General features: G+C 43.0%; 1 protein-coding gene across 2 annotated transcripts; it reads right to left on the reverse strand.

Moving 5' to 3' along the window:
- Positions 1 to 4,867: 4,867 nt before the first annotated feature.
- On the reverse strand, positions 4,868 to 13,713 carry LOC108900679 (sodium/glucose cotransporter 4-like). 2 transcript variants are annotated; one of them, XM_051068460.1, is made up of 3 exons: positions 13,626 to 13,713; positions 5,941 to 6,156; positions 4,868 to 5,402 (listed from the first exon to the last, which is right to left on the reverse strand). In XM_051068460.1, the coding sequence occupies exons 1-3, from the start codon at positions 13,656 to 13,658 to the stop codon at positions 5,379 to 5,381; spliced, it is 273 nt and encodes a 90-aa protein (XP_050924417.1). In that variant the 5' UTR covers positions 13,659 to 13,713; the 3' UTR covers positions 4,868 to 5,378. The 2 variants fall into 2 exon arrangements, with proteins under 2 accessions (XP_050924417.1, XP_018557364.1); XM_018701848.2 differs by having other exon boundaries at positions 4,868 to 5,410.
- Positions 13,714 to 13,719: the final 6 nt, after the last annotated feature.

Raw genomic sequence — 13,719 nt, forward strand, 5'->3', positions numbered from 1 at the left:
CAAAAGTCTGACCCATCTCTGACCAGGTGTTTTATGGCTGCTTGTGGGGATGAGCACAGGTATAGGGGTAGACCACAGTATTCACTGGATGAGGGTCTGCTAATACGGAAGTGGCTTTCGCCAGTGGGAGTTGAGGGTGAGGACTGGAGGGCAGTTCATCAGATTGTGGTCCCGGCTGGGTGTAGGCAGCATGTGCTGACACTAGCACATGAGCATTTGTGGTCCGGTCATCTGGGTGTTACTAAGACCTACCAATGTATTTTAAAACACTTCTTTTGGCCAGGCATGAAAAGAGACGTTGCTCGCTTTTGTAAACGTGTCACACTTGCCAGCTGGTGGGTAAACCCAACCAGAAGGTTCCTCCAGCCCCACTACATCCCATTCCAGCTGTTGGTACCCTTTCCAACATGTGATAGTTGATTGTGTTGGTCCCCTGCCTAAAACAAAGTCGGGTAATCAGTTCATTCTTACAGTAATGTGTCTGGCTACTCGTTTCCCTGAGGCAATACCTCTGAGGAGGATCACTGTGCCAGTTGTTAGCAAAGCCCTCCTCAAGTTCTTTACCACCTTTGGCTTGCCACATGTTGTGCAGACAGACCAAGGTACCAACTTCCTGTCAAGGACTTTCAAGCAGACTTTAAAGTCTTTAGGGATTTCTCATTCAGTAAGTAGCGCTTACCATCCAGAGTCCCAGGGTGCGCTGGAGCGCTGGCACCAGACATTAAAGTCTATGCTTGCAAAAGTACTGTTCAGAGACAGGGAAGGATTGGGATGAGGGTCTGCCTTTCCTATTGTTTGCAATCCGAGATGCAAAACAGGAGTCACTGGGGTTTAGTCCGGCTGAGCTGGTGTTTGGTCACAATGTGCGTGGCCCCTTGAAGGTGTTGCAGGACCAGTTCATGTCTAGTTCACCTTCCAAAACGACTGTGTTGGATTTTGTGTCTCAATGCAGGTCCAGGTTGTTTACTGCCAGCGCGCTGGCTAAGGATGCGCTCTCCTCCTCCCAGGAGAGCATGAAGAGGTGGTATGACCGTAAGGCAGTGGTACGACACTTCTCTCCTGGTGACCAAGTGCTGGTTTGTCACCAGTGCCTGGGTCTACCCCTTACAGCTCGCTTCTTGGGCCCTTATTTGGTGGACAGGAAGCTTTCAGACACAGACTATGTCATTTCTACCCCTGAGCGTAGAAGAAAGACACGGCTGTGTCATGTAAATATGTTAAAGCCGTACTTTTCCAGAGAAACCCCTCAGGTGGAACCAGAAGGCTCTGGTTGACTACGTCCATGGTATGTTCAGAGGTAGTAGCGGAAACGACTCAATACGCCCTCTGGTGGCCAACAGAGTGGTAGGCTGTCTAACTCTGAGTTCTTGTCTGATGCTGACTCCGTCTGTCTTATCTACCTGCCCAGCAGCGTCAGGATACTCTTCAACTGTTGTCCTCTTTCCCCACCTTGTTTGGTGATGTGCCGTCCTGCACCAATATTTTACAGCATGACATTAATGTTGGTTCCGCTGCTCCCATCAAGCAGCATGCATACCGGTGCTCAGCCTATAAGCGACAGGTGATGAGAACCGAGGTTGAGTATCTGTTGAAGAATGGCCTAGCTAAAGCCTAGCAGCAGCCCCTGGAGTTCCCCATGTCTGCTAGCTCTTAAAGCTGACGGCTCCCCTCAATTCTGCACAGACTTTAGGAAAGTTAATGCAATTACAGTACCTGATTGTTTCCCTTTGCCCCGCTTAGAGGACTGCATCGATAACATTGGTCCAGCTACTTACATCACTAAGTTAGATCTTTTGAAAGGTTACTGGCAAGTCCCTTTAACACCCAGGGCCTCTGAGATCTGCTTTTGTGACCGACCACTTCATGCAGTACACAGTTATGGCATTTGGTTTAAAGAACGCTCCTGCCACCTTCCAGCGTCTAATGACCAAGGTGTTGGGTGATGTCCCTCACTGTAATGTGTATCTGGATGATGTGGTTGTCTACTCCAGCGAATGGTCTGACCATATTTCCATTTTAAGGAAGGTTTTTCAGCGACTTGCAGAGGCAAATCTGACACTAAACCTTGCTAAGTGTGAGTTTGGCAGGGCCTCTGTGACTTACTTGGGTAAACAGGTGGGGCATGGACTAGTATGTCCGGTTGATGCCAAGATCACAGCGGTGTTAACGTATCCCGTTCCCACCACTCGACGTGAACTCCGCCGTTTTCTTGGTATGACAGGTTACTACCGGTGTTTCTGCAGAAATTTTTCAGTAGTAGTTGCCCCTCTCACCTCCCTGTGTAGTCCGAAAGTGCCTTTTGTGTGGACTACTGATTGTGAGCGTGCTTTTGAAGCAGCAAAATCAATCCTGTGTAGTGCTCCTGTTCTGGCTGCACCTAACTTGACTTGTCCCTTCAAGCTGGAGGTGGACGCAAGTGCATCAGGAGCTGGGGCAGTACTGATACAGGATGATGGTGATGGTGTTCCTCATCCAGTATCTTTTTTCTCAGCCAAGTTCAACCGCCACCAGCTGAACTATTTCTACATTGAGAAGGAAACCCTAGCGATGCTTCTTGCATTACAACATTTTGAAGTATATGTCGGGTCCAGTACACTCCCAGTGATTGTGTACACTGACCATAATCCCCTGGTTTTTCTGAAGCAGATGTACAACTGCAACCAACGCCTTATGCGTTGGGCCTCTTGGTGCAAGGCTTCAATATTGAAGTTAAGCATAAGAAGGAGCTGACAACGTGGTGGCTGATGCTCTGTCCCGGGGGTGAGTTCAAATGCCCTTTAGGGATGTGTGGTGAGTAAAAAAAAAAAATTAAAAAAAAAAAAAAAAACTGACAGATTCATCCAGTACGATGCAATTGTTTGTTTGTTTTTAGTGAACAAATTGGGTTTTTTTTTTTTCCCAACTTATTAAGCAAACTGGGGTTTGCTCGTTAAGGGTGGGGGGTTACGGCCCTAGTGTTAGGGCCGTGTGTTTGCTTGGGTGAGTGTGTGTTGTGCTCTCTCTCTCTCTCTCTCTCTCCCTCTCCCTCTCCCTCTTTTTTTTTCTTTCTTTCCAGGTGATCGTCTTGCCCTGAGTCCATATCCGCTCCTGATTAGGAGCGGAAGTCATAAAAGAGAGAGAGAGGCACCAGTCGTGGCCAGTGGGCCTCTGTATGCCGGTCGGGTGTGTGTGTGGGAGCAGTGGCTTCCAGTGGACTCCATTCTGGAGTGTGAAATTTGGATTTATCTATGCTGCATTGCACTCGTGTGTGGTGGTTATAGTTTATCTTGGTCCCTTGGTTGTTTTGTCTTTGGTTTGAGCACCAGCGTCTTTTGTTAGTGAATAAACCTTTTTTTTCTTGACTATACAGTGTCTCCGACCTTGTTTGCTCTCCCATCCCCCCCCGGGACATTATTTCTTTATTTGTTGCTTCCCCCCAACCCTAGATTATTCCTCGGGGAGCGTAACAACCATCCAGTTTCATATACTGCAGTCTCCTCATCTGCCCCTGACCCTGGGTTCCCCCATAACTCCCACATTGCCTGGTCAACAGGAGCCATACTGGGATGGAGTCTGTCCTGTCACCAGGTGTGCCTCAAGCAAGCTGCTGCACCTCAGCAGGCCATCTGTTCCAGTCCAGCTCTGGATCTGTCAGGGGTGCCTCATGAATACCATGACTTCTGGGACGTGTTCAGCAAAGCAAAGGCGATCTCTCTGCCTCCACATCATCTGACTGTGCAATCGACCTGCAGCAGGGCACAGTGCCAAGCAAGGGACGTCTATATTCCCTGTACACACCATAAAGGAAGGCCATGGAGACTTACTGTACGTCAATAACAAGTAAACAAGTACATGCAGTCCACAAAGAGGATGAACTCGAGGCAGGCCAGGTGGTCCTTCTTCTTCAGAAGATTCAACCTCTCCCTTTCCTATCCGGCAATGTCAAGCCTGACACCTTGTCCCGTCAGTTCGTGGGGAAGGATGACTCTGCTCCTGTTCCTGACACCATACTTCCAGCTGTCTGGTCACTTCTGTCACCTGGGAGATTGAACAGAGGGTTAAAGCCACCCTGAAGGACCAGCCCAGCCCCAATTCTTGTCCTCCAGATCACCTGTTTGTCCCTCAGCCTCTTAGGTCTGAGGTTCTGCAATGGGTCCACAGCTCCATACTCACCTGCCACCCCGGGATTCAGGGCATGAAGGAGGTTCTGCAGCAGAGGAGGACACCTGGGAGTTTGTGATTGCCTGTCCTGTCTGTAACCAGCACAAGTCCTCATGACAGGCTCCCGCTAGGCTCCTGCAACTGCTACCAGTGCCTCATCGGCTCTGGTCCTACATCTCCCTGGACTTTGTGACCGGTCTACCACCATCCAATGGACACACCACCATCCTAACAGTGGTGGACAGATTCAGTAAAATGGCCCACTTTGTGTCCCTGCCCAAATGTCCTTTGGCCGAAGAGACTGCAGAATTGATTTTCATCAGTCTGTCGTCCGGGTTCCACCCCAGTCCAACAGCCAAACTGAAAGGAAGAACCAGGAGATAGAGATGGCTCTACGCTGCATGGTCTCCGAGCATCCATCATCCTGGTCAAAGGCATTTATTGTGGGTCGAATACTCTCACAACACTTTGACCAGCTCTGCCACAGGCCTATCCTCATTCCAGTGTCCTCAGGGTTCCAGCCACCATTTCCTGCTCTCAAGGAGCCATCCTTTGTAACTTTTCACTATGTTGCACCACTTTACTGGAACACCCAAAAAGGGTCCATTACTTTGAGGATGAGCACAACATGGATTGTGAATTACAGGACAACATTTTGTCTTTTCTGTAATTCTCCATTTATTAAAAGTGATTACAGACCATGTGAGTCAGTTGTAGATCATGTCAGTGGTTAAATCAAAGTAGAACATGATCATTATTAAATAGTAAATGTCTTTGCTGATAAGACACTTCTAAATCAACAGTCTGTTGTTGCATAGATTACTGATCCAGTACAGCAATAGGTTGGTTTAGCCACTGGACCAAGGCTTTCAGGTCATCATACATTTTCAACATAAAACCAAATACCTGTTTAACCTTACTAATAACATCCTTTCCAGGATTTTATGACACCTGCATATTAAGCCAAGTATCCCCAGAGAAACACATTAAGAGCCAGTAGCAGCAGAGCGTTAATGTTGCAGACTCTTCGCCAGAGGGGGTCCTCCTGCAAGGAATTCAGCTCACTGTTTTCAGTTCCTGGAGGTGCGGGGCCAGAGTTCGGACCAGTCAGACCACAGAGCCACAGAGCAGCTCTCTGCCACCAGGAAGCTGGCAAAGGATCAGAGTCATTGCTGAAGTTAGAGTTCACTGGGTCAGAAGTCATCTGGGGACCTGTGAGGTCGATCCTAGGCTCCTGGCTATATCTGGACCACCAGGTCAGCCTGTACAGCTGGGCAGGAGAGGAGATCCAGCACATATGTTTGTTTAATAGTATTTTTTCTTGACATTCCTTTAACTTTAAAGCACAACTGACAATTCATGGTCTACCTTCCAGTTAAGGATATGTATTATGTTCACTATGTGGGAGCTTTCCCACTGCAGTAATCTAACATGTAGCCACTGTCAGCGGTTCTGTTTTTGTTTCCACTGTTCTGCACCTTCTTTTGGGGAGAAGTTCCTGGACTAAATTTGAGCAGTGCATAGAAGGTGACACTAAATGTAACATATACTTTCATGTGTAATACCTTGCATACCTCTATGAAGGATTAGGCTCTCTATTCATCAAGGTCATAAGGTAACAGCCTTTGACTGCTGCTGATTCACAGCTTGGATAGCAGCACTGAATACTTGTTTATGGCAGTTTAGGTATTTTTCACAGATTGTTGATGGGTTTATAGATAGTTTCTTCTGTACTTTTCTAGTGTTTCTCATTTCACAGATTAGAACATAAATAAAATTAATGTATGACATGTTCCTTACATGTTCTTTGGGTATTGGGGCAGTGGCCAAGCTGACGGCAGCAATGATAAGGCAGGTGAGACCCAACAGGATGAGAGCAAAGTACAGGTAGTGGACATCAGCCAGGATAGCAGGCCGGTGACCAGGCTGACCACAGGAAGGAGCTACATAGGAGAACTCCAGAACCATGCGGATCAGTCCCACCACTAGGCCAGTCATCAGACCCCAGAATGCACCCTGAGACACACATACACAAAATATTAAATGCAGAGTCATATGGAACTGGCAAAAAAAGACATTGAACTGAAAAGAGATTTAAGGTTACACATTTGCAATCTTGTGCCCCTGTCTTGTAGAGATGTCTGGTATCAAAATCTAGTTTTAATACCTTGAGCAGATGTGTCAAACTCAAGGCCCATGGGCCAAATCAAGCCCATCACTTCATTTTTTTTTATGTGGCCTGCAAAAGCTTTCAAAGACTGTGATTATTGTAAAATACAATGCTTATAGTGCTTTATAGAAGTCCGTGAATATGTCTCAATTTTGTTGCCTGTGTAATGAAAGCTTTTTGCCACTGGATGGCAGACATTATCTACGAAGTTTTTTGTTTTTTTTTGTCAGTGATGGAGTTGGGTTAAAAAAGTAAAGTAAGTAAATCATTCCATAATGTCCAAGAAGAAAAAGTTAATGTAGAGGGAAGGTAGTTTAATGAGAAATGGGAGAATGGATACATGTTTGTGTTGAATGGAGACAGATAAAACTATTGCAGACAAAGTCTGAGAAATAGCAGAAAATCTGACGACACAGCTGGCTGAAGAAGCATGTAGTTTTCTGGCTTTGTCATTAGCCAATGACAAAAGGACTGACAATACTGATACAGTGCATCTAGCCATTTTTAAGAGGCCTGAAGACAGACTTGTCTGTCAGTGAGGGCTTTTGGATGTGGCCACCATGCACATGACGACAAGGTAGAGGGACATCTTCAGTGAGGTGGAGTAGTTAGTAAATTAAATGAAATTACCCTGGGAGAGGCTTATTATCAATGGTGAGTCTGCCATATGTAGTGAGAGAACTGGCTTGGCTAGACTGGTGAAAGAGAAAAAAAGCAAAAAAGCAAACTGCCAAACATCCCTGATAACTTACCTTTCAAAGCTAGTTATTAATTATTATTAAAACTAATAATAATTGAATGCCCTTGGTAATTTAATGGAGCCTAGCTTACTTTACCTAGCATACTGACAAAGGTATGAGAGTATTGCAACAGACTTGATTCATACTGGCTGCTATTATAACCATTACCATACATGTAGCCCACATATTATCTCACTCACTCTTTTTATTTTCATTTTTACCTTAGTTTTTTATTAACTGTTTGAACCCCACCACCACCCCATCTTTGAGGGGAATGATCAGAAACAGACAGATGTTTTATATATCAAAGAGCATTGAAAATAAAACTATTTATAATGAAAACATCCTTCAGTTAACAGAACAGAACATAACAGAAAAATATCCCTCAGTTGAAGGGAATAATGTACTAACATAAAATGTTACTGCAGTTCAGATTACTTCTTTACAACAGTAATTACATAATATTATTACATGTACTTTTACCTGACTTATTTATTTTTCCCCTACTGAAGTAAGTTTGGATAGACTGCAAATCAGCTGACAGCTTACAGTGAGCTGACTTAAAATTTAGATGTAAATTAGCTGTGTACTCAAAGTATACTTCTCTTACACTTAAAGTATACTTAAGAGTATAACTTTTTTAGGCCAGTTTTGTACTGAAGTTGTACACTTAAAAGTATACTACTAGTACATTTAGTGCATTTAAGTACATTTTACTTAATATATAATAACATAAAGTATACTTGGGAAATATACTTGAACTTTATTTAGGTTTTCCTAATAAAATAAACTTGGGCTATACTTCTTTTTGTAAGGAATGGCTCAGCATAGGACTGCAAACTTTTGTCAGTGTACTGTATTGTTTCAATTTAATGCACTACCTGAGCTTTGTTGTTATATCTGCTTATAGTCAGTTTATTGATCAGTGTTGGCATATTCACATTTATAGGAATGAGGGTACATCTCACTGTCTTGCATGTAACTTGCTAACCTACCCCTTTCAACCTGGCACCTTCTTACTTGGTTTTAAACAAAGGAATATGCCTTTGCTAACCTCCCCCACATGCCATGTCATCAGCTCTAGAGGCCATTTTTTGATTCCACCATCTTGGTTTATGGTAGGGATGTGTACGACTAATTGATTAGTGGATTAGTTGAAACAGTAAGCACAGTCAACATGTTTTTTTTAAAGAATCGACAAAATTTTATTGACTAACTTTATTTGGTTGGGGGTGGGAGGAGATTTATGTTTTACCTCATAGAGACATGGAACTAATGTTTATGGTTCTGTTTCTGCCGAGTGTGCACTGAAGTGGATGAATTATCTACTGAGGTCTCATTAACTCCAAAACAAACGAACAAAGTATGGAAAATGGGTAGAAACACTAAATAAAGCAGTTTCATATTAATAATAATAATAAAAAAACGCTCATGTGACAGCAAATGACAGAACAAATAACAAATGACTTGGTGACTTGAACAAATGACAAATGACTTGAAATGGTGATTTCAGACGATACGTGTCCTTTTAGCGTTCTCAGAGGAATAGTTGTCAAAGGCTCATGGAAACCGAATACACCGTGCCTTCACGGACCAGCCAGATTGAAAAAAGTACAATGAGGCAGCTACAGCTCTAAAAAGAACTTGACAGAAGCCAACAAAGTAGCAATTACAACCGCTGCATGGACAGCTCTCACATCAGAGTTTTATGTCACTATCACCTGCCATTACATGGACGGTAACCGGAACATTTCCCGTTCTGTGCTCCAGACTTGCAGCACAGATGAGACACACTGCTGACAACATAACTGCTAGTCTGAGATGCATTGTTGATGTGTTGGGCTTTGGAGGTAAAGTTAGTGCATCTGTGAACTGTTGTTGACTGCTGGGGTGGAGTATAAACCAACTGTAGTCAAAATCGGACACAGTGTGACTGAGTTCATGTAAAAGGCTGATATTGCAGCATTTATCTTTTACCAACTGCTCTCACAATTCATCAAATATACCCAACTCATTGTGGAAAAACCTGCACAGCTGTTCTGTATTTTTCTTTATTCAAAATATATGAGTGTTCCTCTCAATAAATCAAACTGTTTTGGAAACCTATACACACTGTTTACTCAGTCAAAGACATTGTAGAGATCCGAGTGACATGTTTGGGTACAGTGTTACTGTGTTGACTGTGTTGTGTTCAGTTAAGGTTAAAAGGACTTTTACTGCAGTTAGTGAGTTTTCTGAGGATCAGTGAATGTGTGATTATGCCTAGAGGCTGTGAAGCCTGTCAGTCAGTGCAGCCACCAATGGCAGTGATCTATGTGAGATAGCATGCGTTTGGCAAAGAGCAGAGGAGGACTGCTGAGTTAATTTTTTACAAGAGTCAGTTGAGTGCGACTTGTATAGATTGTCAATGCGGTGAGCAGACTCTAGGGGCAGACTTCTGTTGTTTTGTCTGGCTGATTTTGCCAGCACTTTCATTCGTCAGCCTGAGTCCAACCTGAGTCCAACCTGAGTCCAGTCCTTCTGGAGTTTTTCCTTCCCACTCTTCGTCACTCGTCATTATGGGAACTGTTGGGTTTCTCACTATAATTATGTAAAATCTCAACTGTACTCTGTAAAGTACCTTGAGACAGTGTATGCTTGATCTGGCATCATACAAATAATTGAATTGAACTGGCTTAACACACTGGCATCGTTCACCTCCTCAATGGAGTAAGGTTTTGTCAATATGCACAATCAGCTAGCATCAAGGAGACAAAGTGGAGAAATCTGCAGAGATGGGAGAGATCTCAACACCAACAACACCAAGAATATGTGGCAAGCAATCCAGAATATCATAGCCCCCACCATGTGTGAGGCCACTTTCCAAATGAGCTTACTACAGTTTATGCTCATTTTGATCTCAAAGAATACAAAGTCTACACCCTCCAGAGGACCTGCCAATGTCAGGATCCACACAGTGGATGTGACAAGAATCCTGCTGAGAGTGAATATTGAGTAAAGTCACTGCGCCTGATAACATCCCTTTGGATTCCTCCCAAAGACACTCATTGCTTTTGCATTGAAGACCATTTCAGTGCTATTATTTAACAGACTGAGAAAGGACTTGTCAAGTTTAAAGGGCAAGTTAATATTATAACTATAATATTATAATTTACAGGTTTAACTTGTAAGTGGGCTAATATAATCCAAAGATAATTATTTAAAGCAATTTACACTTACTCGCTCCATAATTTACTTGCTTTGGATGACATCATGAGTCAAGTGATACATAAAATAATTGTATGATGTAGTATATGTGCGCAACACTATATTTTTAATATAGCTATGTCACAGTTATTCAACAAGACTGCAGAGTTTTTGGAGACAATTCTATGGACTGATAAAATTGGAACTGTTTAGACACATGGACCAGCGGTATGTATGGTGTGAGAAAAGGCAGGCTTATGACCAGAAGAATACCATCACCACAGTCAAGCATGGGGGGGTAATTGGTGATGTGGGGATGTTTTTCTGCTGCAGGAACTGGAAGTCTTGACTATGTACTTGGCATCATGGTTTCCCAGAAATATCAGGTCATTTTAATGAGGAAAAATATCTAACCATTTTAAGAATTTAGAATTCCCTTTCACTGGAAGTATAACTTTCCTTTCATGCCAATTGGGTACATAAGAAAGCACCAAGACATAGGTCCAGGGCCTGTGTGTTTGACCCCTACAGTGAGGCAATCTGGTGGCTCTGTTACTACTATGGCAATCTCTCTTGGAAAAATTATGTTCCATCCCTCCAGCAGAGTTCTTGTAGAATCAATGCCAAGGTGCACTGAAGCTGTTATTTATATAGACATACATATATACAGCTCTGGAAAAAATTAAGAGACCACTTCAAATTTTTCTGAAATCAGCATCTCTACATGTTTAAACAGCCATTCCATTCTAGTGTTGAATTCCAACACAAGCACACCTCATTCTACTTAATGAGGTATTGATTAGGTGAACACCTGAACCAAATCTTGTTTAACAAAGAAAAGTATAAAAAACACTGCTGTGGTCATCACTATCCTCTTGCAATAGGACCAGCTGGATGGCAAAAACAGTGCTAGTAGTACCTCAAAAAGTAATTGGTATCAAAAAAATAAGTGCTGACCATGCCAAAAGAGTTGAAAAGAAAAGTTTTGAGTGAGGAAAAGAAGGGTTCAATTCTGGCTTTACTGGCAGAGGGATACAGTGAGCATCAGGTTGCTTCCATCCTTAAAATTTCTAAGACAGTAGTTCATAAGAACAAGGTCAAGCAGCAGACATTGGGGACAACAAAGCTACAGGCTGGCAGAGGGTGAAAATGACTCTCCACTGACCGGGATAACCATCAACTCATTCGAATGTCATTCAGCAACCGTAGGATGACATCAAGTGACCTACAAAAAGAATGGCAACTGGGGTGAAGTGCACGGCAAGAACAGTTCGAAACAGGCTCCTAGGGGCAGGGCTCAAGTAAGTAAAGCTAGAAAAAAGCCCTTCATCAATGAGAAGCAAAGAAGAACCAGGCTGAGGTTTGCAAAAGACCATAAGGATTGGACCATAGAAGCCTGGAGTAAGGTCATCTTCTCTAATGAGTCAATTTTCAGCTTTGCCCAACAGCTGGCGTCTAATGGTTAGACAGAGACCTGGATAAGCCTACAAGCCATGGTGTCTTGCACCCACTGTGAAATTTGGTGGCGGATCGGTGATGATCTGGGGGTGCTTCAGCAAGGATGGAATCAGGCAGCTTCATCGTTGCGAAGGATGCATGAATCAAGCCATGTACAAGGTTATCCTTGAAGAAAACTTGCTTCCTTCTGCTCTGACAGTGTTCCCCAACTCTGAAGACTGGTTTTTCCAGCAGGACAATGCTCCATGCCACACAGCTTGGTCAGTCAAGGTGTGGATGAAGGACCACCAGAACAAGACCCTGTCATGGCCAGCCCAATCTCCAGACCTGAACCCCATTGAAAACCTCTGGAATGTGATCACGAGGAAGATGGATGTCACAAGCCATCAAACAAAGCTGAGCTGTTTTTTTTGAGCCAGGAAGGCATAAACACCCAAAGTGGAGAGCATGCCAGAAGACATGAAAGCTGTTAAAAATCAGGGTTATTCCACCAAATATTGATTTGTGTGTGTGTGTGTAACCTTATGTAACAAATGCCATTTTCTAAACCCTAATTGGGTTTATTTAAAAATGGGAAAATTACAAAGAAAAATAGCAAACGCCAACAGTTGTTGAGGATTTGAGGTGAAATCAGGACCATAAAACTCACCTTTGCGCAACACAAACGGGAAGGACACAGGATGCCACTACACTTGATGATGTTGTTAAAATAACATGGGAGTGCATAATACCACAATAATACCATGGGATGATGAGGTTTAGGTTTACTAGGAATGTGCATGAATAATTGATTAGTTGATTAATCGACACGGTAAACATTTAATGGTCTTCACAGGAGTTATCGTTTTAGTAGTTTCACTTTCAAAATCTGTTTAATAAGGACCAGTGGGCTGTTAACCAACCTGCACTAACATTAGATCATGTTGTTTCTAGATGCCCAGCTTGTTTTTAGGTCATTCTGGAGGTTTTTACTGAGAGCGGAATTGTTTACCGTGGCCACATTGAATAAAGCAGTTTCATGTTTTAAAAAAAACAATGTTTCTCTGCAACATGGACACAGGACGTTGAGAGTGGCTGTTTGCTCAGTTTGTTTCTCTGATTACTGAAGATGCAGACATCTGATGACAAAAATCCTTCATCTGGTTTAAGATTACATTTACATCAGAAAAACATTTAAGATAACATTATATAAAGTGACGTGATTTGAAACATTCATAAAGCAGTCAAGTGAAAATGTTTAATGTCCAGCCATCCGGCGGACAGCCAGCACTTGCGGATTCATAGTACTGAAACACTCATAGTACCAAAAACACACAAACGACAGGAACAAATAACAAATAGCTTTGGTGACTTAAATGATTTCAAACGATATGCAGCTACAGCTCTGAAAAAGATTCTGATGGAAGCCAAGAAAGTAGCAATAACAACTGATGCATGGACAGCTCTCATGTCACAGTCACCTGACATTACATGGATGGTGACTGGAACACTTCAGGTACTGCGCTTTAGACTCACTGCACAGATGAGAGACACACTGCTGAGAACTAGTCTGAGATGCGTTCATGATGATTGGAGCTTGGGAGGTAAAGTTAGTGCATCTGTACACTACAGTGGAAAAAACATAACTCAACATGACACATATTATTATCTTGGTTTGAATGGAGGCACAAATTAATTATTACGTCACCACTATTGACTTGATTAATCAACTTCAAAAAGTAATTGAAATGCCCATTCCTAGTTTATACTACTGGCAGTACAGCGGAGAGAGAGGACATTTAGTCAGGCTGCAGGTTTTATTGATTGATTGATTATGTCAGGGTGACTATTGTTGTTATAATGGATGAAACTCACCTTCCTTTTGGAGGCAAAGCAAGTCCCCACAACAAAAATCAGTACATTTTAGGGTTTACAGTAAGAGAGAGACCTACCTGCTCATTGGCACGTGGCCAGAAGATAGCCATTAGGAATACAGCAGTAATGGGTGGAGCTAGAAAGCTAGTCACTGACTGGATATAATCAAAC

Source organism: Lates calcarifer, unplaced genomic scaffold (genome assembly GCF_001640805.2).
Source record: "Lates calcarifer isolate ASB-BC8 unplaced genomic scaffold, TLL_Latcal_v3 _unitig_4588_quiver_3216, whole genome shotgun sequence".
In the NCBI taxonomy this organism is placed as follows: Eukaryota; Metazoa; Chordata; class Actinopteri; family Centropomidae; genus Lates; species Lates calcarifer.